At 38.3% G+C, this 25,016-nt stretch overlaps 3 protein-coding genes and 2 pseudogenes across 3 annotated transcripts; 2 read left to right on the forward strand and 3 right to left on the reverse strand.

Moving 5' to 3' along the window:
- Positions 1-4,060: 4,060 nt before the first annotated feature.
- On the reverse strand, positions 4,061-4,831 carry LOC139780761 (uncharacterized). The gene is made up of 4 exons (XM_071719478.1): positions 4,742-4,831; positions 4,513-4,658; positions 4,319-4,428; positions 4,061-4,203 (listed from the first exon to the last, which is right to left on the reverse strand). The coding sequence occupies exons 1-4, from the start codon at positions 4,829-4,831 to the stop codon at positions 4,061-4,063; spliced, it is 489 nt and encodes a 162-aa protein (XP_071575579.1).
- Positions 4,832-6,312: 1,481 nt separating this feature from the next.
- Positions 6,313-7,944, forward strand: LOC139780763 (uncharacterized; annotated as a pseudogene).
- Positions 7,945-11,843: 3,899 nt separating this feature from the next.
- Positions 11,844-12,458, reverse strand: LOC139780764 (uncharacterized). Its single transcript, XM_071719479.1, has one exon. The coding sequence runs from the start codon at positions 12,456-12,458 to the stop codon at positions 11,844-11,846; it is 615 nt and encodes a 204-aa protein (XP_071575580.1).
- Positions 12,459-12,634: 176 nt separating this feature from the next.
- LOC139780765 (uncharacterized) lies at positions 12,635-17,065 on the reverse strand. Its single transcript, XM_071719480.1, has 3 exons — positions 15,680-17,065; positions 13,000-15,613; positions 12,635-12,945 (listed from the first exon to the last, which is right to left on the reverse strand). Exons 1-3 carry the CDS (start codon positions 17,063-17,065, stop codon positions 12,635-12,637), a joined length of 4,311 nt encoding a protein of 1,436 aa, XP_071575581.1.
- A 934-nt stretch (positions 17,066-17,999) lies between these two features.
- LOC139780776 (uncharacterized) lies at positions 18,000-21,771 on the forward strand (annotated as a pseudogene).
- Positions 21,772-25,016: the final 3,245 nt, after the last annotated feature.

Consider the following 25,016-nt stretch of genomic DNA (forward strand, 5'->3'; position numbering starts at 1 on the left):
CTCGGCTTTGGTCCCTTCCGGACGATCGCTGGGCTTCCGATCGTAACCGATTGGTTTCCTCGCTCTCTTGAGCGGGCGTTATGTCTACTCGTGGCGCAGGGGCCGCATTAGCTCTCTGTTGGCTCATTTTATTTGTTCGCGGGGTGTAATCCTCTTCCGTCGGGTCAAACAAGTCGCTCTCGTATGACGTCAGGGAGAATTCTCCTCTCCCTGCGTTCTCGCTTTGAGTATCGGCCGAGGTGTCCGATCGTGCGTCACCTTCGGTCGGGGGCTGTCTGTGCGCGTCACTGTGTTCGTTGCTGCTTGTATTGTCTGCGCTATCACGCGGGTTTTCGTTTGCGTCGCAAAGGCTGGTGTCTAAAAATTCGAACTCGCGTTCAACGACGACGTTGGGGTGTAACTCGAGCACCGGGGTACTCGCGTCGTCGAGTTGCGCGCCTAAGTTTCGCCGCACGCGATCTAGTTCGTCGTTCGCGAGTCGCGTGGCGCGAAAACGATTCCGGATGCTGTTCTCGATTGCTCGTTGCGCGCGCTCGCTCAACACGAATGACGCGTTGCTGGCGGGGGGATGCCGGGACAAGTCGTCCGACATCAATCGACGCTTACGCTCTCAGATCCTGCAATCGCGGAAAGTGATTCTGCGCTTGCGGTTGTGGGGGACGCTCGCGGAGATACAATCCTTTTTCGCGGCGCGTGCCGGTATCGGCTTACAATGGGAATGCAGACTTACATTACCGCCGAATAACGCATCGTCACCGCTTCTGCCGCGTCGACGCCTGACAGGGCCGCTCCTCTGCTCGTGCGTTGTCTCCGCTTAGCTGCGTCCCTCCTGCGCTGCTTCGCTGGCTCGCTGCGTCCCTGCGTCGCTGCTCCGGGCTGGCGAGTCCGTGCGGTAGGTCGGGGCCTCTCCGGTGTCGCTGATAACACGCGGGGCTGCTACCGTTGCTTCACTCTGCCGGGATCTGGCTGGCTTTTCCTCTCCGGGATATTCACCGCCTTTTGATGATCCGCTCCTTTTGCAGGCGTAGGTCTGGCAGGATGTCCTTCTCCGGTTGGCAGGATCCCACCGCTGCCACCAATTTGTTGTGCCGGACTCCGATTCAAGGGATCGGCACAGAGTTCGTTCTGGATCCGCCGGGAGGAAGGGACAATCACTTGGCCAGTCACTTGTTCAAACGACACTTTAATAAACTCTTCAATTAAGTAATACAAATGGCTTCTTTCATTCACTGCCCTGACTTGCGGGCGTTCGTTATAGAATAGGTTACGTCGGTCGTGCGCGATTAGTCTTACGTTCTAGACTGCCCGCCGTTCCTTGGAAGGGCGGGCTTTTATCGCCTCGGCATTGCTGACTTAGCAGTCAGCGATTTTGACTTCGCGATCAACGTCCTAGCGGGCTGGTGAAATCCCGAATGACCATATATGGTCATTGCCGCGACGCGTGCTGGCTTTCGCGTCATCGGTCCTCGTCGCTAGGGTCGGATTACCAAGTAATCCGGCCCTCGGTGTTGCCAGGTGCCATTCTCTATCGCGAATACGTTGTGCGCTCACAACAATGGTAATTTAAAAGAGAAATAAAAATAACTTTATAAGTATTCTAAAAGTAGGACAACTCTTTAATATTATAATTTTATAATATTGATATTCTCTTTTAACTACTTTCTCTAAAAACAAAAAGGAAAAATTACTGAAGAAGCAGCGATCTATATTGATAAATCGTAATAAAACGATAAATGCGAAGAACCAGTATGACGACGCCGATCTATTTTAAAAACGCATATCACAAAATTGCAGTCATAAACTGTTTTATAAATTTTACACGCAAACTTATAATAAAATTAAAAAATATTTTATGAATATGTAACTAAAGGTAACACCCCAATAAGCAAAAAATCATTATTACAATGTTACTTCAAAGATATTCTAGAACTTGTAATGTTCTTAAATATGTAGTTTTTAATGTTGTATAGAACATCATTATGAACATACTTTGACCACGATTCCGAAATTTCAGTAATGTTGAAATGGGAGTGCCATAACGTTGCAAATAAAATTGCGCTAAGGTTTTTCTATCATTCCTGTAATGTTTTTGAGATAAAAATTTAAACGTACTATCAACTTTATTACAATATTATATTAAGATTACCGTAATATTAATTCTTACATTTATTTAAAGTTGTTATTGATATTTTGTTTTCATTTCAGGCAATATGTATTTATTTTTAATAAATATGCACTACACTAATTATCATAAAAAAAGTAGTTTTATTTATATGAACAAATATATATACATATACATATATAAGTTTTATTATGAGTCTTATTTCATGTGCCAATTATCTAATCCAATTATCTCAGAAACTATTGATCCTAGGAAGGGAAGTTTTTGAAGTCAGTCTTCGGATAAGGGAAATTAAGGGGCCTTTTAACTCTTCTTTAGGCAATGAGATACAGGTGCTCTAGTTCAATATAACTCTTTTACTATTTTTTTTCAAACTCTTATTCTTTCTCTGGCGAAGTAAAAATTACTTATTCTTATTCTTTCCTTTTAAACAGATTATTAATCTTTCCGGATCTTTACCAAACAGTTGCTGGAAAATAAGAATTTCTCGTTCAATTTCAGAAATATTAGTAACATCTTCAGTGATTCATTCTGTGTATCAAAATACATTATGTTACTTTTTTACCTTTTAAGATTTTTTTTTTGTTTACAGGTGTTTGCAAATCTAAGCCATTTCATTATAGTGTTCCAAGTCTTTCTCTGTATTACAAGGGATTGTTGTTTAAAAGTCTCTAAAACAAGAAGAATTCAATATAGTTTAGATAAGAGAAAGGTTATAATTTAATAATAATAAGCAGTTTTACTTATGACTTGGGTAAAAGCTTCTTGGTCATCTTTTAGCATTTCCTCAAAAGTAAGAAAATTTGTCAATAGAAGTTAAGAGAAGATGTTCTCCAATCTTAGTATCTTGTACAGATATGATATATTGTTCACTGATGTTGATCTTAGCCAGGGTCAAATTTTTCAGATGGTGGTTTCTTGAATTTGATACAATTGATCCTGTATGTTAAGATATATTCATTGCCCTGTTCATATAAAATATGCTTAGAATAATATATTTATATACTTTGGAGTGTGATAGCACATATATATATATATATGTGAAAAAAATATAGAAATAAATAGTCAGTTTTGGTCTTGTTTATACTGATCGTTTGTTACGTCTATCAACTTTATAATAATTTTATACTAAATTACTCTTTCAGTGATATATGCAAACGATGATGTATTAAAGCCGTACAATACTATAGCTTCTTCAACAAATCGTCTTCATGCATATTGTACCAGCTTTAAGGCCGTCACACACAAAATGCATAACGTCGCATAAGCATAGCATAAGACCGCTGGACCAATGAGCATCTTACGTAAATTAATATGGCGACATTATGCTGGATGCTCATTGGTCCAGCGGTCTTGTGCTATGCTTATGCTACGCTATGCATTTTGTGTATTATAGCCTTTATACTTTTTTGGTTTACATATTTTGCCAAATTTTGAGGTTATTTTATAGAAAGTTACACTGTTTGGTACCATCGAAATAATAGCATTGACGAACCTTGATGATATTTTTGATGTCCAAAGACAAGTCTATTATAGAACGTAGATAGATTTGATATTTCCTCTCTTCTGTAAATCTCTCTTGTAAATCGGAAAATGAATCCTGCATCGCCAGCTACTATTCATAACACGTATGGTTAATTGAGTTCTTATCATTAATATACAACTTTTAGAATATAATAGTTACTTACTTTATATATAAATATGCTGTAAATAAAGAGCACTCCGGACTGCTCGATCCACACACGTGTATACGCACTCACGCATCGTATGTAGGATAATCATGTGCATCATGGCTGTCGCGATGAGCGTTGCGCACAATATAAAACAATAACATTATAACAACAGAAAATTAATATACTACCAACGTTATTTCTAACAAGGGAACGGTCGGAAGTGTCCCTACCCGATTTGGATGCGCTTTGGATATGTTGTTGAGCATCAAAAACGGTCTTCGTAATCATGAACGCGTTTGAAGAGATATTCTGCTAAATATCCCACTAAGTGTGAAGTACGTGTTCCGTACCGTGGGATATTAGCTCTTACCTCTCTCCAAACGCGTTCTATATGCTGGGTGTGGGCTCCTAAAAATTAAAAAAATTGTCAATACATTTATGCAACATTTCTTTATTTTTTTTATCTTAAATATATTATAGTTAAACCCAAACATTTGTAAAACTATTTAAAGTTTATACTTACCAGTATCTGGGTCGACGAAATTCATGGAATGATTAACGGTCAGATGTTGGAAGCCTTCATTGTTTAAACAATTGTATGACCTCCAACAATCTGACATTATCGTCGTTCCAGGTAGAATCCACTCTTTTATAATTTCCAGCAAAGTTTTCTCTGTACGATCCGGAACCGCAACAAGAAATATTTTTCTTGAGTCGCGTTTGTATCCACCGAAGATCCATTTTCCTTCGATAATTCGGCCACGGTTGTATTTCCTTTTGCCGATTTTAGCCTCGTCTATTTCAACAATTTTGTTGGGGCCTCCAAGTTTGGTCGAATTTTTTTTGGCCCAGTATATGCAAACCTATATCATTTTTAAATAAATTTACTAAATATACATTTAACATATTTATATTTAATGTATTAAATGTATCAAATTATACTTACTTCTCGGCAAAAGGAAACCCAATCAATAACCGAAGGCTCGGAAAGTTGTAACTCCGTACACAAAAATTGATGTCGCGGAGGCCGTAACATAATAAAGTATGCTGTTAATCGGCATACGGTTTCTAAACTTAACTTTGATTTCCTAAACCACGTATCACATTTTGCACTTGTTTGGAACATACATTGTTTTTTTTTACATATTTTTTTGCTGGAATTCTTCTCATAATATGTTTTTCGGCATCGAAATCTGAGCTTACTTGTATCAATTATTAATTTATTACCACATTTTGGACACTGTATTTCTTTAGCAATTAAATTATGCTCGATTAAATAACTAATTAATTTTTCTGTATTATGGGTTACAGCGAGAAACTCGTGCAGTCGCATTGTTGACAGTTAGACTCGTAAGATTAAAACAAAAGAGACATTTGATTAACATTTGAAATTGTGTTACTTACCAAGCAGACAGTTGTCACGTGACCTTCTTTTGCATGCGCGTGCGGCTACGGAGCATGCGCGTGTGGCCGCAGGGCATGTTCGTGGTCGCTACCAGTCGCTACACCGCGTCGGTATGACAGGTTTCATAACCTGATAGTCGTCAACTTTAACAGTTAATATCTCGCTTCGCGGGGCAGAGCGGGACTTTTTTTTGCCAGATTCGTTCGTTTTGTGCAAAAACGCGTCGATTAAGCCTAAATTCAGCGAAATCGGTGAGGAGGGAGCTCTCCTTAAGTATTACCAAAAAAAGCGTCGCTCTAGCTGCCCCGCGAAGCGAGATATTAATCGTTAAAGTTAACGATTATTCAGGTTAAGATAACCGTCATACCGACGAAATTCAGCGACATGAACATGTCCCGTGGCCACATGCGCACTTTTCGTATTTGCATAAATGTATGTTGTTAAAGCAGAGAATATAGTTGGTATATAACTATATCTCTGCTTTAACAAAAAGACTGCAGTTCAATATATCAACGATTCACTGCCTTAAATGACTTTCTTTCGTTCATACGTGTACAGGGCTCTCATAGAAATTCGGCATCCAGTGGAGGTATTCAACAGAAGGTATTCGACAGGAAGTACTCAACAGAAGTATGTGCAATTTTTATTATAATAAATATATTGTGTTATATGTTGCATAAGTACAATATATTTGTGATCATGCTATTAAAGTTTTTCTAGTTAACTCATCCAAAATTAAAAAATGATAATAACTTTAATTGTAACACACATATGAAGGACTAATTTTTTATTTAGAACTATATCTTATTGAATATGAGACTGCTCAGCATTAAATTTCTTCTTTATATACAAATTTTTGAAGTTGTACAAAATAATTCAACTTCTTATTTTAAATTTAATTAAACTAAAACATATTAAAATACAAAATTATTCATTTTTCTAATTTTTTTCAATTTATTACTAATAGTACTCTTAAGTTTTCATTGTTTCAATGTCTTAAAAAGGAAGTAATAATTATGTTACATTATATTACAGGTCTGTATTATTATATTCGTTTACGGTAAAAAGATTCGAAGAATAATTTGCAGTGAGTATAATATCATATTTTCCCAATGGATAAAAAACGGAAAAGATTTTCGTGTTATTCTCAACGGCATATTCGAAGACTAGTTGCAAAAAATACAGCTATAGATGTAGATACCATATCTGAGCCAACACCGGGTTGTTCTTATCATATATCTTCCGCTGATGAGAACAGTCCAGAATTAATATCTCAAAATCAAAATGATAGTACCAATACGATTCCAAAATCAAGTACTGATTCGGACGATAGCGACGATGACAATTTATGCAATAATATTGTTGAATCTGATATCGTTAATAATATAGATTCAACTGGCGAATTCGATGATGCAGGATTACCTCGTGAAGTTGAGGATTCACAGTCAGAAAATGAAATTGAAGAGTTCGAGTTAGAAAGTAAATTTGCGGATGAAATTGACAATCTAAATTTAGAAAATTATGATAAATTTAAAAAAGATTTGTGTTATTGGTATATAAATAACCGTATATCGCACAAGGCTCTAGCTAATTTGTTGGTTATTTTACGGAAACGTACAGGTTTACCATTTCCCAAAGATCCGCGGACTTTGCTAAATACTCCCAGAAATGTTGAATGCATTCCTGTAGAAATGCAGTACTATCATTTTGGTTTTGAGAAAGCTCTTAAGAAAATGCTGCGGGTTTATGTACAACAAGTTGGTCCGACTAATATTCTTAGGGTTTTTATAAATATTGATGGACTACCAATTGCGAAGTCTAGTAATGCTTCTTTGTGGCCTATATTGTGTTTAAATTCTGTTACGAAATTGGTATATATTGTTGGAGCATACTATGGCGAAGCAAAACCTGCAAATAATAATGTTTTCCTGCAAAAGTTTGTTGATGAAGCAACTTTTTTAATAAATAATCAATTAATTCATGACGGACAAAAGATTGAAATTAAGATGCATGGTTTCATATGTGATGCTCCAGCTAACAATAAGTCTTTTATTTTAAATACTAAAAATCATAATGGTTACAACAGTTGTACGAAATGCACTATTCAAGGAAAGTACATTAATGGACGAATATGTTTTCCCTCAATAAATGCCGATTTTGTTTTAAGAACTGACGAAGATTTTATAAATCATAAATATAACGATTATCTCAGACAGGAGAAACAATATTAAACAACATTCCTAATTTTAAACCTGTGACAGACGTACCACTAGATTGTATGCATCTAGTGTGGTTAGGAGTTGTCAAGAAACTAATTTTACTTTGGCATGTTGGACCAAGTTCGGTGAAACTTTCGAATCACATGAAAGAAATGATATCAGAAGTGTTAATTAATTTACGAAATACAGTGCCTTCTGAGTATAATCGAAGACCGAGATCTTTAAAAGATTTTAGATTCTGGAAAGCAACTGAATTTCGACAGTTCCTCCTATATACTGGTCCGGTTGTGCTAAAAAATATTTTAAGAAAAAATGTTTATTTAAACTTTTTAAGTTTACACGTTGCGATGACAATTCTTGTAAGCCCAATTCTTTCAAGACATACAGGTAATATAGACTATGCGCAAAGTTTACTAGAGTATTTTGTCAATACATTCAGTCAAATTTATGGTAAACAATATATTTCTCATAATATTCACAATTTATTACATATTTGTGCAGACGTTAGAAAGTATGGACCCGTAGATGAGTTCAGTGCGTTTCCATTTGAAAATCATATGACATATATTAAAACATTGATTTGTAAACCAGATAAACCTCTTCAGCAACTAGTAAAACGGTACGCCGAAATAGAAATGTTGGGTTTAAAAGCCTCAAATCCTGTTAACTTTAATGATCACATGCGATTTAAGAAATCTCATAAAACCGGACCTCTGATTGATGAATATAATGTTGCTTCTCAATTCAAAATGCTTCAGAGTAATTCATACTCGATCCACTGCGATAATCAACGAAATAATTGTGTACTTTTAGAAAATGAAAACGTAGTTTCAGTTTTAAACTTAGTAGAATGTGAAGATACCACAAAATTAATTATTGGTAAAAAATTAAAACACATTAAAAATTCGTATTTGCTACCTTGCGAATCAAATACTTTTAATATTCAAATTGTGAATGAAGAAGATCGCGTACGTGAATGGCCGTGAAAAAATTCAAGCTAAGATGTGGAAAATGCCTTACAAAGATAACTTAAGCATTGTTTTTCCTATCATACATACATAAAATATATTTTATTAGTTTTATGAAAATTTGACCTTTGAATTTATGTTCAAACTTATTTTAAAACTTTCCAAAATTCTTTGCTTTGTCAGTGAAAAATTAACACAGGTTGTATTTTTGACCAAACTGACATTTATTCTTAAGTTAACTCGACGTTTCGACACTGGTTTTGTGTCCTTATTAAGAGATTTCTAAAAGTATACAAAACGAAGTCGTTACAAGCATATTGTTACAGGAAAAAATGTCGCACGAGAAACAATCAAGGACATATCTACCTATCTCATACTGTTCGCAAATTGCATTAGCCACCCACAAAGTTCTTGCAGTTCTACTAACATTGTCAAAATTCTTATCTTAAAAAAGGTCGCACTCCAGAGCGAGCCGCAGTCATGATGTGAACGGAACCGACCGGCGACACGTCGTTCCGGATCGAAAGACAGCGACTGACTAATCGCCGATATATAAATAAACGACTGTATAGGTCAAACAAATACCTGTGAACATTAACTTCGAAATTCTTTATTGTTTCTAAAACGGAATTCTCGCGGTCCTTCTTATCGAATTGGTTAATCGGTAACGCAAATTTATCTCCCAAACACTTGTGTCCATAAAAATCCATAAAAATCCATAAAAATGGTTTTCCGCTACGGATTATTGTTTCGGCTTTGGGAAGTCCCTTATATAACGTAGCGTCCTTTCTCCACAGTGTCTTGCATCACTCTATTCGCCCACCTAAGTCTCACATCAAGGACAGTTGGTCCTTTGTAAGAGAAATCAAGGACATTGAGATTAATACTGATGAGGTACTCGTTTCCCTCGATGTAACGGCTCTTTTCACCAACATCCCGAAGGAGTTAGTTCTCAGAGGAATAGAAAAACGTTGGCAGGATATCTCTGGTAACACGAAGCTTAATTTGCCGCAATTTTTGCATGCTATTGAGCTGGTACTGGGATCTACGAGTTTCAGTTTTAATAGTGACACATATGAACAGATCTTTGGCAGCCCGATGGGATCTCCGCTTTCACCAATATTAGCGGATATCGTGATGGAGGATTTAGAGACCCACTGTCTTGCTATGCTTAATTTTTCTCTGTCGTTTTTCCGCCGTTATGTCGATGATGTTATTGCCATAATTCCTAAGGATAAAATTGGGGATGTCCTTGACGTGTTTAATAACTATCACCCCCGTTTAAAATTTACTCACGAATTGGAGGTAAATGGGGCCATCCCCTTTCTAGACACTCTCATTATCAAAAATGGCAACAGGCTTTTGACTAATTGGCACAGGAAACCCACGTTCTCGGGCCGATATGTAAATTACTTTTCCAACCATCCACTGAAATACAAATATAATACAATCACAAGCCTTGTTGACCATGCAATTTTACTTTCGGATAAACAATTTCATAGTTCTAATATTAAAATTGTGAGGGACATCCTTAGGAATAATTGCTTCCCAGAAGAGCTGATTGATAAGCAAATTAACAAGAGATTAAAAGAATTAAAGCATCGCAGTAACATCACCGACTGTAATAATGTAAGCAATACTTTCGACGCCCGGAGATACATTGCGCTTCCTTACATTAAGGGTCTTAGTGAGAATATTCGCCGGACTGTAAACCGATGTGGCCTGGATGTCCTTTACACGATCCCCAAAAAACTGGATTCAATTATAAAACGGGGCAAAGATAAGCTCGAAAATATGAAAGAAACAGGAGTGGTCTACAAAATCGAATGTAATGACTGTAACGTTTCTTATATTGGACAAACCCTAAGACATTTGGAAACTCGTGTGAAGGAACATTTAGGTGACATCAAAAAAGATGTGAATAAACACTCCGTTGTTAGCAAGCACCGACTTGCACACGGGCATAATTTTAAATGGTCCGATACGGAAATTATGCATAGAGAGAGAAATGTAAGGAAGAGGGAAATTGCAGAAATGCTTTACATAAAAAAAGAACAAAAGATCACGATCAATTTAAAGAAAGACACTGAGAATCTCAATCCGCTATACAATAGAATCATAAGAGCCACGTAATAATTTCTCTCTAAGCGTTATTTTTATTTGTTTGACCTATACAGTCGTTTATTTATATATCGGCGATTAGTCAGTCGCTGTCTTTCGATCCGGAACGACGTGTCGCCGGTCGGTTCCGTTCACATCATGACTGCGGCTCGCTCTGGAGTGCGACCTTTTTTAAGATAAGAATTTTGACAATGTTAGTAGAACTGCAAGAACTTTGTGGGTGGCTAATGCAATTTGCGAACAGTATGAGATAGGTAGATATGTCCTTGATTGTTTCTCGTGCGACATTTTTTCCTGTAACAATATGCTTGTAACGACTTCGTTTTGTATACTTTTAGAAATCTCTTGATAAGGACACAAAAAACCAGTGTCGAAACGTCGAGTTAACTTAAGAATAAATGTCAGTTTGGTCAAAAATACAACCTGTGTTATTTTAAAACGTAATTTAACTTTAATCGTTGTAATTGTTTCTCGTGTCCTGATTTTTTATGTAATGAGTTAAGGATGTTTGGGTAGCGAATTTAATATTAAAATGTATTTGTATATTATAGACATATATTACTGTTACAATTTATATTACGTAATTAACAAATGTAACAAATTTCTACCCATTCTATCTTGTCTTGTGTAGTAATAAATGTATTAATGTATGTCATATTGTTTGAGAATGAGCTTGGCTGATAGAATGCTAACACACGAATGAGTAGATCATATAACGGGGTAATTGAAATGAACAGATCGGCACTGAGTTTCAGGATTTATTTCTTTCACAGAGTCGTAAATCACTATATACACTATATACACTATATACACTGCGTTATGTACTAATTAACTGAGCGTGAGCGGTTTATACAATAACGATGAGTACCGTGCTAAACTGATTTACTTGCGTAGAGTACAACGTGAGGCCGTTGAATCGTTCCGATTACAATCAGCAGCCACGTGGCTTTAGAAATGAGACGTTTCACGAGATTAACCAACGAGACACTGGACCTCAGTTTAATTAATCCGCGTAACAATCTTAATGAGGTCCATTGGCCTCAAAGATGAGGTTTATCCTTACTGAGTGCCCGACAGAATAAATGATTACGCGAGCGTTAGAATTTAGACTGCCATTGTTCACGAAAGCAAGAGAGTAACTGCCGGAATGCCGGCGATATCGGCAAGGCGAAGGCCGGAGCATGCTAGCATCACGTGCCATCGCTATTCGAAACGATCCGCACGATCGTCCAGGAGGTGCTGCCACCTCACTGGGCTTGACTACCGCACTCCTGAACATTTCTGCCCGCCATCAGCAACCGAGTTGATGATGTCCCTTGAGTGATCTTTAATAAGTTACTCAGGATGATACACTGGCAGCACAGCAAGCTTGGTGATGGGCCTGGTGAGTGTAGTGGTAGCGGTTTTCAGCTGTACCACCCTGGTGAGGCCATCCTTGCCCGGCATTAATGTTAGGACACGGGCAAGAGGCCACTTGCAGGGAGGAAATCTCTCATCGGTGAGCAAGACTAATGAGCCTGGCTTAATGAGATTTGACGGATGATGCCATTTTGAGATTGCCTGCTGTCGTTGTAGGTAGTGAGCTGACCATTGAGACCAAAATTGCTGAACCTTCTGTTGAATGAATTGCCATCTTGACAACCTAGAAGTAGAGAGATCAATAAGTGAAGGTTCTGGTATGGCAGTGAGGGCTGTTCCAATGAGAAAATGTCCTGGTGTGAGGGCTGAGATATCTTCCGGGTCGTCGCTGAGAGGCTCCAGAGGTCTTGAGTTGAGTACAGCCTCGATTTGCGTGAGCAGCGTCATTGACTCCTCAAAGGTGAGCCGCGTTTCACCCACAGTGCGCCTTATATGGAATTTAATGGATTTCACTGCAGCTTCCCACTTTCCTCCCATATGCGGGGCAGCAGGTGGGTTGAAACTCCACTGAGTTCTATTTTCTGTGAGCATTGCCGTGATGAGTTGATTTTCTTGAGTATATTGAGTGAATAACTTCCGAAACTCCCTGTCGGCTCCAATAAAGTTTGTTCCGCAGTCTGAGGTCAAGGAGGCAGGCACTCCCCTTCTCGAAGTGAATCGTCTATACGTTGAGATGAACCCTTCCGTTGAGTAATCGGAGACGACCTCTAGATGTACGGCTGATGTAGTGAGACACACAAAGACACAAATCCATGCTTTGTAGGTTTTTGCTCCTCTTCCCTTGGTAGTCTTAAGGATGATTGGCCCTGCATAGCGAATGCACGTGAGGGTGTGACTCGGGTCAGAGGTAGTTGGCCCATCAATTGATGAGCACGGATCCCCCTTTGCCGAGCACACACCACACACCGCAAGATGTGGGATTTGACAGGAGCTCGTCCACCAACTATCCAGTAACGTTGTCTGATATGAGCCAACGTGAGCTGAGTGCCTCCATGCATGGTAGATCTGTGCGCTTGATCTATAATGAGTTCAGATAACTTTGAATCACGAGGCAAAATTGCTTGGTGTTTACCTTCGTACGTGAGTGCAGCGTTATTGAGACGACCACCCACTCTAATAGTGCCCTGATTGTCGATGAACGCTGTGAGGCGACTAAATGGGTGAGATGTTGGCAACAGAGAGTTGGAATGTAACACCTTGAGTTCGTGAGTGAAAAAGGCAGCTTGAGTGGCATTGATCCAGAAAGTTCGTGCCCTTTCCATGTCAGCCAGGGTAATGAGACTAGCTGGTGATGAGTTGAGCTTGCGTTGTAACCGTGAGCAAAATCTGAAACAAAGAGCTGTGATTCTGAGTAATTTATTGAGGGTTGAGTACCTATAGATGAGATCCCAATGATATTCTTGAGCTGATTGAGTCGTGAAAAGCGAGGTTCCTGGACGAGACTCGAATGTGCATTGCCCGTCGAATTGAGTAGGTTGGGTGGGCCATGAGGTTTCAGAGGCTAAGATCCAAGGTGGTCCCGTCCACCAAAGTGCATGGGTTTCAAGTTGAGCCATTGTGACGCCTCTTGAAGCACAGTCAGCTGGATTGGCTGCGCTTGGCACGTATTTCCAATGAGCTCCCTCAGTAAGTTCCTGAATTTGAGACACCCTGTTGCGTACGTAGTCTTTCCAGCGAGACGCATGAGTTTTGATCCACGCGAGCGTTGCTTGAGAATCTGTCCACAGGTATTTGTCCCTGATGTCCATTGTGAGTGTGGCTAGGACATGCTTCATGAGTTTTGCCAATATGAGAGCTGCCGTGAGCTCTAACCTCGGGATGGTTAGTCGCTTCAGCGGCGCGACCTTTGTTTTTGAGCAGATAAATGTCGATTGAGTACCTGTGGATGGTGTATATGCCGTCAAGTAAATCACGGCAGCCATGGCGAATTGAGATGCATCAGAAAAGCCATGAAGGTCCACTATTGAGCTGCTGGTTGTGTTGAACCAACGAGGAATTGAGAGCCTGGCCAGGCTGGTGAGATCCTTTCTGATGTTGAGCCAACGTGAGACGACCTGGAATGGTAGTGGATCATCCCAGCTGAGTTTGTGAAGCCAAAGTTCTTGAAGAAGCATCTTTGCTTTGATCACTACTGGTGAGAGAAAACCTAGTGGATCAAATATCTGAGCCACTTCAGACAATATGAGGCGTTTTGTGAATTGACCCTGGTGAGCTGGTAACATGGTTGAGACAGAAAATGTATCTTCCTGAGGCGACCATTTGAGACAGAGTAGTTTTGTGTTGCAATCGTCAAGTGAGACTGAAGAGTGAGCGACTGTTTTCGATGAGATTGCCTTTAGGAGTTCAGGATGATTGGAGTGCCACTTTGCTAGAGGAAATCCGCCCGCACTACACAGATCTCTGAGTTGATGAGCTATTTTGATGAGATGTTTGATTGTGTCTGATCCACCGAACATGTCGTCCACACATCTCCCACGCTCGATTGGCGGCAATGCGAGGGGAAACCTGTGGCCTTCATCCTTAGCCAGTTGGAGAAGAGTTCTCACTGCAAGGAATGGGGCAGCTTTCGTTCCATAGGTGACAGTGGTGAGGTAGTACAGTACTTCGTTGTATAGCTCGTCTATCCAGATGATGCGTTGCAAATCCCAATCGGATGGATGCACTTTGATTTGACGGTACATCTTGGTGATGTCAGTAGAAAATAGGTATCGGTGCTGTCGGATCCAGATGAGTACATCAAAGATGTTGAGCAACAGGTTTGCTCCGGTGTACATGGTGTCATTTAGCGAGAAGCCCGTAGAAGTGGCACAAGACCCGTTGAACACTACTCTCAGCTTCGTAGTTTCACTGTCAGGTTTGAGTACTCCATGATGAGGCAAATAATAATGAGTTGAACTTCTTGATGTATTTGATGGGATTTTAGCCATGTGATCGAGTTGTTCATACTCTTGCATAAACTGGGTGTAAAGTTTCTGAAGTTCACTATCTCGTTTGAACCTTTTGAGAGTTCCCTGTAGACTTCTACGTGCTGCCTCATATGAGTTTCCTAAGATACTAGTTGACAACTTGAATGGAATGCGGACGATGTATCGACCAGTAGAGTCCCGTGAATGAGTAGTCCTGAAGTGAGTCTCGCACTCCTGTTCGTCTGTGGTGAGTGAAGCTGTGGTTGCCGTTGGAGGCTCCTCCTGTATCCAGAATTTCGTTAACAGTTCTTCTAGGTTGGTGTCATGCTGGAGTACCTTGGTATGATGTGCCGTCCTTGTGTGAGTAGGGATTGTGGACCGAACTGGGCCAAGAACGAGCCAACCAAATATGGATAATTGAGCAACTGGTGAGTCTGACGTGCATTTCTTAAGGTTAGGTTTGATGACTTGTCCATACGAGTCAGCTCCAATGATAAGATCAATTTCTCTTGGTTTGAGAAATTCCGGATCCGCCAGTTTTAGATGTTGAAGATGAGGCCAATCTTGTTGAGGGGATTCAAATGTTGGCAGAATCGTTGTCAGTGTCTTGAGTATGTGAGCACGGACGGTGACAGCTGCGTGAGAGTGAGTTGAATGCAGACTGAGGTCAACCACTCCCTTGGTTTGAGTTGTTTGGTTGCCACCAATTCCAGTGATCGAAACTGACGAATGTTGTCGCTTGAGTGAGAGCTGAGTGACGAGCCTTGAGCACTGAGTTGCCTGGTTGAGGGTTGCAACATCGCCTCAGCATGTTGTTGAGGGTGATGAGGTTGAAGTAGCCGCTACTTGCTGAGAGGGTGAGGTGGTCGGCTGTGTCGGTGTCGATGAAGTTGAGTGAAGCATGGTGTGATGTCGAGCAGAACATGTTTTGCACCCTTGAGTTGATCTGCATGCACGAGCGTTGTGTCTGCCAAGACAATTATAGCAGAGGCGTTTTGTTTCTGCAATTCCCTTTCGTTGTGCAGGCGTGAGTTGCCGGAACTTTTCACAGGTCACTATGAAGTGATTGGCGTTGCACATGTCACAAGCATAGGGTGCCGGCTTGGACTGATTGGCTGATGAGGACGGCGTGGTTGGTTTTGAGGACGCGTGGTGAGCAGTTGCCTTTCGTTGAGTTGGCTTTGACTGAGCATTAGCGGCCTCCACTCTTTCCAGTGCCCTTGCCTTGGCAGTGAGAAACTCCATGAGTAGCTCAAACTTGGGAAATTCTTGAGAAGCACCGAGTGAGGTTTCCCATGCTTCTCTTGTGTCACTGTCCAGGAATCTTGATACGTGATGCACTAACATACAATTTCCCAGCTGTTCTGAGATGCCTAACGACTGTAAGGCATTGGTTGCTTCGGTCACCGTACTGATGAGCTTCGTCAGGGATGACGCGTTTTTGTGAGCGGGCGTTCTGATGCTGGACAGCTGATCGAGATGTGCTTGTATTATAAGGCGTTTATTTTCATAGCGCCCGATAAGTAGTTCCCAAGATGGCATTAATGAATCTCCTGTCATCGAAAGATTTTGTATGAGCTGGGCCGGTGAGCCCTTCAAGGACGATCTCAAATAATGTAACTTCTCGACATTAGTTAATCGTGAACTGTCCATGATTACGGACAAAAAGAGCTCCTTGAATTGTGGCCACGCTGTGTAGCTGCCATCAAAACTTGGTAGTGAGATTTCTGGCAGCCTCGGATGAGCAGGGCGATTCAATTGAGTAGTCAAATTTTGCGTGAGGAGTGGTTCAGTGAGTTCATGCTTGAATTGCGTCAGCGTCTCTCTGCCTGAACAAACCAGAAGTGTCTCGTTGAAGTGCACATTGTTGCTGAAGTATTCATGGTCCAAGAATGATTCCGGCCATGCTACTTCAAAGTAGGTATGTTCCTTGAGGAACGCTTTGTGCAGCTCCTCCAGTTGAGTAATTTGAGCCGTCACTCTTCCAAGAGAAGTCTCCGTTGCTGAATCAGGGATAGATTCCACAAGCTTCCGAATTGATTCCACTCGACACATCTGGGTTCTGCATTTTAAGTAGAGCTCTGCTGAAAGGCGAGCTGGGGATTTTGTACGTTGAGACGTCCTTGACGGTTTTGTTTGCTCACTAGTCTTAGTTTGTGATGGTACCTTGAGTGTTTGTGTCGGAGTGCTACGTCCGGAATCCATGGGTTTGTTGACATCTTTTTCTGACATGTTGAGCGTGAAGGATCGTTCGAGAACCGTGAAATGGCGGCGCGCACCGACACTGCGTACCGCGATTAACCGAGAGTCACTGAATTTTCACTCCTTTCAATCCCCGTTGTATCCGGCTCGAAGGACCAAATGTTTGAGAATGAGCTTGGCTGATAGAATGCTAACACACGAATGAGTAGATCATACAACGGGGTAATTGAAATGAACAGATCGGCACTGAGTTTCAGGATTTATTTCTTTCACAGAGTCGTAAATCACTATATACACTATATACACTGCGTTATGTACTAATTAACTGAGCGTGAGCGGTTTATACAATAACGATGAGTACCGTGCTAAACTGATTTACTTGCGTAGAGTACAACGTGAGGCCGTTGAATCGTTCCGATTACAATCAGCAGCCACGTGGCTTTAGAAATGAGACGTTTCACGAGATTAACCAACGAGACACTGGACCTCAGTTTAATTAATCCGCGTAACAATCTTAATGAGGTCCATTGGCCTCAAAGATGAGGTTTATCCTTACTGAGTGCCCGACAGAATAAATGATTACGCGAGCGTTAGAATTTAGACTGCCATTGTTCACGAAAGCAAGAGAGTAACTGCCGGAATGCCGGCGATATCGGCAAGGCGAAGGCCGGAGCATGCTAGCATCACGTGCCATCGCTATTCGAAACGATCCGCACGATCGTCCAGGAGGTGCTGCCACCTCACTGGGCTTGACTACCGCACTCCTGAACACATATAGAGGTTCGAATTCGAACTATTCGCACACCTCTATATGACATACATTTTGATCAAATACAATTGGTCAAATACTAATCTTTAATTCCCAATCCTCAATCTCTAATGCATAGTCTGATACTAACTTAATATTGTTTTGTAAAGCTAGATTTATTTTAATTATTTGTTTTAACTGCTTTCATAGGATATTTACATGAGATTGAAAATGTCGCGATTTACAATAGCGCTTTTTGATGACGGACTGCAGTTGGTGCCATCATTGTGGTTATTTGACAATAAGATAATGTGTCACTGGCCGCCTTACACGAACGAAAAAAAAATTCGGAAAGCAATCATGGAAGAAGCCAGTCCTGATTGTACTTGGACTGCTCATAAAATTCTGCGCGTTTTTGGGACCTCGAGTGAGTAAATTATTTTACAATTTTAATGTATGTTATTTAATATTGAGATTTTATGTCGTTTTCTCTATTAATTTTCAGGTACGTACGCGTCAGGGATTGAAAAAGTAAAACTTGCCCAAGATTATTCCGACTTGGATATTTCCGACATCGACATTTCACGTCAGAAACGTATACCACGCCAAAAAAAGACGCTTGAAAATGATAATTACTCTTCAACTTCTGACGACAGCGATCAAAACAATAACAGTATTTCTGAAAATCAACAAGTGACTAAGGAAAAGTCACTTCCAGTACCACCATCATTGCCAAAATCGTTTATTGTTAATACCTACCAAGGAAAAAATGCAAAGCGAGGAATTCTATCCTAATTCGAAAAAAAATATTATAAAAGAAGCCTCAGTCACTCCAGGCAAAGGTTAGTATAAAATATTATATTTCAAAATTATATATTTGATATACTTGCATTAAATTAATAAAAACAAAATTACTTATTTTTGTATTACGATAACAATTATTATATGTGTGTCCGAAAGTCTGTATTCTATTTTTTTGTAGATATGCTGCCTGAAATATTCAGACGACTAAATCAAATATTAGCGAAATTAAATTCAATAGATGATCGGCTTTGCAAACTAGAAGAAAACCAAAATGGTACCCCAAAAAATAATGAAATGGCAGTTTTGCAGGAATTTATAGCTCTACTCTTAAAAACCAATGAGGAAGGTCAAAATATGGAGAAGGATCTCGAAAACCAAGATTTTTTCGAACAAATAGTAAATATTTTTTTCCATATACATAAACTTTAAAATACGTCATTATATGTCGACTGATCTTTTTCGGAAGCTCGTATCTCGATTTTACGCAATTTCTGTTTTTTCTTCTTAAACGCTAATTCTGGCAACCCAGAAGCGTTTAAGCAGAAAAACCAAAAATTTCGTAAAATCGAGATACGAGCTTGCAAAAAAGATCAGTCGATGTGTAATATATGGATATGTATATGTTCCTAATTGTAATAAATTATAATTTTTATAGGCCATTTTTCGTTGAATAGAATCGGCGGACGTGATAGTCGAGAATTGATTATAAACATTTTAAAAAGAACGATCACAAATGAGATAGCAGTACAATATAGTTGGGCTGGAAAGCTAAAGAAAATGGGGTTCAAAAATTTGCTGCTCGCGAAGTGTATTATACGTAAGTTTTGAAATGTTGTGCGACTAATTTTTAGTATTTTACTTTAATTTCAATACAGTATTAAAAATATAAATATTAATAAATGTTTTAGGAGCTGTGCGTATTACGGATGACAAAGTGACAGAGAAAGATATCACACATTATATCTCCAAGTGGCTTGTGCAAGGCACTTTAAGACACGAGCGCAGTCTTAAACAAAGAAAAACGTAAGTTTTTGAAAATTGTATAATTAATAGATTTTTAAAAGGTACTGGACAATAAAATATTAATTTTCTACAATTTTCCCAATATGTTACATTTTATTATTGAATTATCTTATACATATAATGTAAAACAAAATACAAAAAAATGCCTTTAATATATTAGAATTCCAGTTACTTAAATTGTTTGATTTTTTGTTCGAATCGACCGAAAGCTTTTGGAACGATGAAATAATGAACCAATCATCTTACATTTTTTATATAGTATTTTGGATATTATATTCAAGTAACAACGAAGCCTTTTTATAAGACTTAAGATGCATTCCGTTTCACGCATGATGTGTATGAAGCATATTTATCCTTGTTGTTCACCGAATGTTAAACAAGAGTAAATGATGCATCATGCGTGAAAAGGAATGCACTTTTAATAACATATTCATATAAAACAATACATTATATAGAAAACATATATTTGATGATGGTATTCTAATTATTGGTCGAACGAACTATTCATCGCCTGAACTTTCGTTGAAAGCGGAGTCGACTTGTACACAAAATGAAAAAAATTATTGTATAACTTTGATTATAATAGAGGAAAGACCCCGATTATGAGATACCACATTTATTTTGTGTGATTGCCGGAAGTCTATGGGCAGAATTGAAAAATATAATAGGTCATTATAAAGGGAATTTAATAAGCTTTAAGATGCTGAAATGTAAAATTTAATTTAAATATTGATTTTTCTGAAAATTAGAAAAATGTAAAAAATAAGCTTTCAAAAAAATCGAAAAAGTGTGCTCCTAATACGAGAGACCCCGGGAAATCGCTAATAAAGTGCAAAATACATCATATTGCAATTAATAAACTTTATTTAAAGTTTTTGAAAGACAAATGTAATGGAGAAGCATATTTGCAACAATCGTAAACCCACTTATACTCAATATTGTACCTAATCTTCCCCCTCCACCCTTCCCCCTCAAATCAAGGTCAGCACAGTCTTATAAATTCGTATAAACCTTCCCTTAACGTTAATATAGTATTTTCTCTTCTTTTATTACTATACAATAACTTTCATACTCCAGCAACCCAGGAGTACCCTGAGTATCTCATGTTACGAGCACCACGCCTTGCGGTTTCGCGATCACCAAATCTAATCTCTACAATTGAACAACTCAACATATCCCGTATTTTCCTATTAATACGACCTTACTCTATCGCTGCATGCAGAACTTATTGCCAAATATTTATTAATTATATAATAAACAAGGTTTAAAGACTCATATCCATGGCACTTGACAACATCCAATTTCACAATTTCTTTCTCTGCAACGACTACACGCACGATCAAACAATGAATTTTCCACTAAATAGGTTTTATCCCAAGGGTAATAAGTTCATGGTGGAACCAACAGATAGGACCTATTAGTTTAGTAGAAACCTTGCTGTCGCATATTAGGAGCCTATCTCATAATAGGGGACTTTCCTCTACATATTAAAATGGCCAATTTTCGATTTATAAATAGTATGTAGAATATATGTAAAAAAATAAAAAAGAATACTGAAATTCTTTATTATAGGGTAGACCGGGGCACGTTGTCACACGGGGCACGTTGTCACATCGGCTTTATTTAAAAAACTAATAACCAGAGGGCAGCACCCGTCATTCCCAAAACGTGTTAGTGTATGCCCATCTTTGGTGTGTTTACAGTGTTGAGATTGCTCCAGCCGTGTTGACGTTAAATCAACTTGAAAGTTTTTTGCGACCGTAAGTAAAATTTTATTGTCTAATATTCAACGTACTGGACATGAAGCTTATGTTTTTTCAGAATAGACCTTTATATTATCTTAAAGTATGTACTTTTACCTACCGCGTGCAATACCTAACCTTATGAATATCTCAAACGTGGCGGCCATGAGGCTGTTTAGAGTAAAAAAAATGCCCTCGGGGCACGTTGTCACGAATTTTAATGTCATAGGTGCAATTGGGATATGGTGCGCTCCTACAAACGGAAAACTGCGAGAGCCGCAGTAGTTGATCTAGAAGTAATTCGTCTTGATGTTAACGATCAATAAGTTGCGCATTCGAGTGGAATTCTTGTATTTAGATTAAGACAAAAACTTCGTGCTTTTTGTACTTTTTTGAAATAAAATAAATGTTTCTGTGAAGGATTTTACTTTTTTACATTGCAGCGCACTATAATATATTGATATTTACGTTGAATACAGTTTGGATAACATTTTGCATGCAATTACATTTGATGTGACAACGTGCCCCGGTCACGGGGCACGTTGTCACAAGCGACCTGTCGTTATTTATTGTTATGTAACAACTGTAGAGTAACAATCACACAAAATTCGATACTGTCCAATTGAAGCTGAGGGTTCACTCGAAATTTTGGCATATCACAGTACTCTCAAGTATTGAATGTAAAAAATACAAAAAATATTGAAAAAAATGTGTGACAACGTGCCCCGGTCTACCCTATATATAAATTTTTGAAGTACAAAATTAATTTAACTTTTTTCTCATTATTGGTTTCAATTTTTTACTACTAAGTCCCCTTAAATAAATAACATGCTCTTTCGTTACTTTTATCACATTATTATTTTCATTTTTAGTAAACATCAGAAGACAGCGGACGCTGATGCAATATAAATTTTAATATTAATATAATAAATAATATAATAAATATATTATTATAATAAATATAATTAATATAATAAATATATAAATGCAATATGTTGAAATATTATACAATACTAACCTATTTCTACAAATAAAAAAAAATAAAACTATTATGATTTAATAAATTATTTGTTTTTTTATTAACAATATTTATTCCCGCATATATACGTTTTTTTACATTTCTGCAAGGTTGCAAGTGAAACCAAAGAGGATATTGCACCAACCTCACCAAAATGTTCAAGAAACATTTCTGTAATATTTCATAAACGTTTCTTGCGGACCGAAGCGGACATTTTGACGTTGCTGCAATCTTGCAGAGACGTTTCAGAGACATTACGCAACGTAACTGTAACAGTTTCAATGTTTTAATGTTATGTCCCTACAATGTTGCAGAAACCTTTCTGTGCTATCAGGGAAGTACCATCAACGTATTACGCAAAAAATAAATAAAAATTTTAATCAGAAACAATCTTCATAATATCAATCTTTTTCTATTGAAATTGAATACAAAATAAAGTATTTTATGAAAAATGTCAGTAAAAAAACTATTTATGTAATAACTTAATCAGAGATTTAAATCTCAATCTCAATTAAGAAAAAAACATAATGATGTTAGTCTTTGTTGTGTGTGATGGTCTTTATAGAATTTAAAATAGTCAAAACTGATGGATTTTTACAATCAAACTCAGTTTCAAATCTATATACGGCGCGTTGTAAGAAATACCATATTTTTTCGCATTCTGCTGGATACTTTGCATTAAAAACCTGAAAACTCTTGAAGCATATATCCACTGCTTTACGCACAGTTGCAACTTCGTACTTTAAATCATCAATAATAACATATGAAGTAATGTCATTCTCATCAGAAACCAGAAGTACAAATGGCTGAAGTTTAATTCCTTTATGTGTACAAAAATTTCTCCGTTCTTCAATAAGATTCTCAATTTCTCCGGGAATCTACAGAAAGATAAAAAAATAAGAGAACACATAAAACTAAAGAATAATATTAAAGGAGTTGTAGTATAAGTATTGTATTTTACATTATATTTATTGTGATAGAATTATGTCCTTATTGTATAGTACAAATCAATTTTATTTAAAAGTCCAAATAAGTAGTACGTAATGTAATTAAGCATGGAAAGAAAATGCTTGAATAAAAGATATATAAAAATAGAATAAAGATACATATCTTTCATATCTTTAAGCCTAATCTCGATAGCACACAATATAATGTAATGTACTTTTATTTTGAATAGGTAACATAAAGAATTTATGTTTTTTGTCGACTATATATACCATACACTTTAGAAATTTTGTTACTGTTTCCATGAAACAATAAATTTATCTTGAAAATCTTTAAAAACGAGCAAAACAAATAAACAAAACAAGTAAATATTTCTATTTCATAAAACTGGAACTTACCTTTACAACTGAAATGAATGCTATTTGAGTCTCTACGACAGACGGTTTCCATTTAACTATACTTTTTATTAATTCCTTTTGTGGTAAAATATAAGGAAGTGTTTGGAACTTTATTAAATCCCTATAATTATCTGAAATTCGAGTGCTATGAGTATGAATCAAATTTGGACATTCGTCACATGTATCATAGATATGTGAAAATAAAAAAAAAACAATTTCAATATTACGATTATTCATTATAGTTTGTTTTGTTTTAGTTTATTTCTAGCAAAACATAAAAATAACTACAAAAACCATGCTTTTAAATAAATCAATAAAGGACTTTATTAATTAACTCTTGTGAAAAACAGTTTGTTTACACAATTCACACTGTACGTAAATTTCGTACAGGTAGGAAGTGCTTGTGCTCCGCGCGCGCCCGTCACTGATGTGCTTCGTGCTTCGTGCTGTTTTCTGAACGAGCTCGTTTCAGTAATTGGTACCTAGGTATTCCTGCTTTCTCGTTTTGCGGGCCGCGGGAATAATCGCTACGCGAGTGTGTTCAACAATTTACGAGTGTACGTATCAAGTGTTTTTCGAAATGAACGTGTCGCGCGAATCGCTCGCTCCAGACGTCGAAACGGAGACGGAGACGTCGAGGCGAAGGTATGTACGGCAATTGTAAACGATTTGCAGTTTCGCTGTGATATTCGCGGGTGATAGTCGTTCGTCCCGCCATGTCTGGACTCGCGTGGCATTCATTTATCTCGTAACGTGTCGTGCTTTGAACGCTGTGCCGGAATTGTCGTGTGATTTATCGTGTCGTCCGATTCTCTCCGTAGGAAAAAAGAAAGCTGAGTGATATCGTCGTATCGAGTGATTCGAGTAACGGAATACCGTGATACATCGCCCGTTCGTGAATGCTTCATAATCTCGATTCTCGTATATCTCGCGCGTCGCGTAAGTTAGCGGCCGGCAGTTACGGTATCTTTGATTCACGAAGTGCGTGTCTTTATTAACCGTCCGTTCGACATCTCGGGACATTTTGTCGCCCATTAACGTAACGTCGGTAACGCGATGATGAACGCGGAACAAATCGGGGCAATCGGCGTCGCGACTCCTTCAAATTTGCACGAAAAATTTATGTTACCTACTGCTTTTATATTACAGAGTTGTTCGCGAAATCGCTGATTAATCCCGGCGTTGGAAGCGGGATGAGAAGGACGCGCGTGGAAGGTGTTAATTGATCACTCGTTGAATTTGCATGTAACTCAGAGCACAGTCTGAGCCGTCTTTAATTAGCAATAAATGTACAATCTGACCT

This window comes from Temnothorax nylanderi, unplaced genomic scaffold, assembly GCF_030848795.1.
Source record: "Temnothorax nylanderi isolate EJ_2023f unplaced genomic scaffold, tnyl_v1.0 TNYL_tig0297_pilon, whole genome shotgun sequence".
NCBI lineage: Eukaryota > Metazoa > Arthropoda > Insecta > Hymenoptera > Formicidae > Temnothorax > Temnothorax nylanderi.

Excerpts from the sequence above, each read along its gene's own strand:
- LOC139780761 (XM_071719478.1), bottom strand. The coding sequence starts at position 4,831 with ATGTTACGGCCTCCGCGACATCAATTTTTGTGTACGGAGTTACAACTT. Across the intron at positions 4,429-4,512 it reads ATCTTCGGTGGATACAAACG|TGGAACGACGATAATGTCAG; the intron begins CGACTCAAGAAA and ends GTGGATTCTACC. Across the intron at positions 4,204-4,318 it reads TTTCGTCGACCCAGATACTG|GAGCCCACACCCAGCATATA; the intron begins GTAAGTATAAAC and ends TTTAATTTTTAG.
- LOC139780764 (XM_071719479.1), bottom strand. The coding sequence starts at position 12,458 with ATGCTCACAGAAAATAGAACTCAGTGGAGTTTCAACCCACCTGCTGCC.
- LOC139780765 (XM_071719480.1), bottom strand. The coding sequence starts at position 17,065 with ATGTCAGAAAAAGATGTCAACAAACCCATGGATTCCGGACGTAGCACT. Across the intron at positions 15,614-15,679 it reads CCACCTCACCCTCTCAGCAA|GCAACTCAGTGCTCAAGGCT; the intron begins GTAGCGGCTACT and ends ACCCTCAACCAG. Across the intron at positions 12,946-12,999 it reads CGCTGCACTCACGTACGAAG|ATCAAGCGCACAGATCTACC; the intron begins GTAAACACCAAG and ends AACTCATTATAG.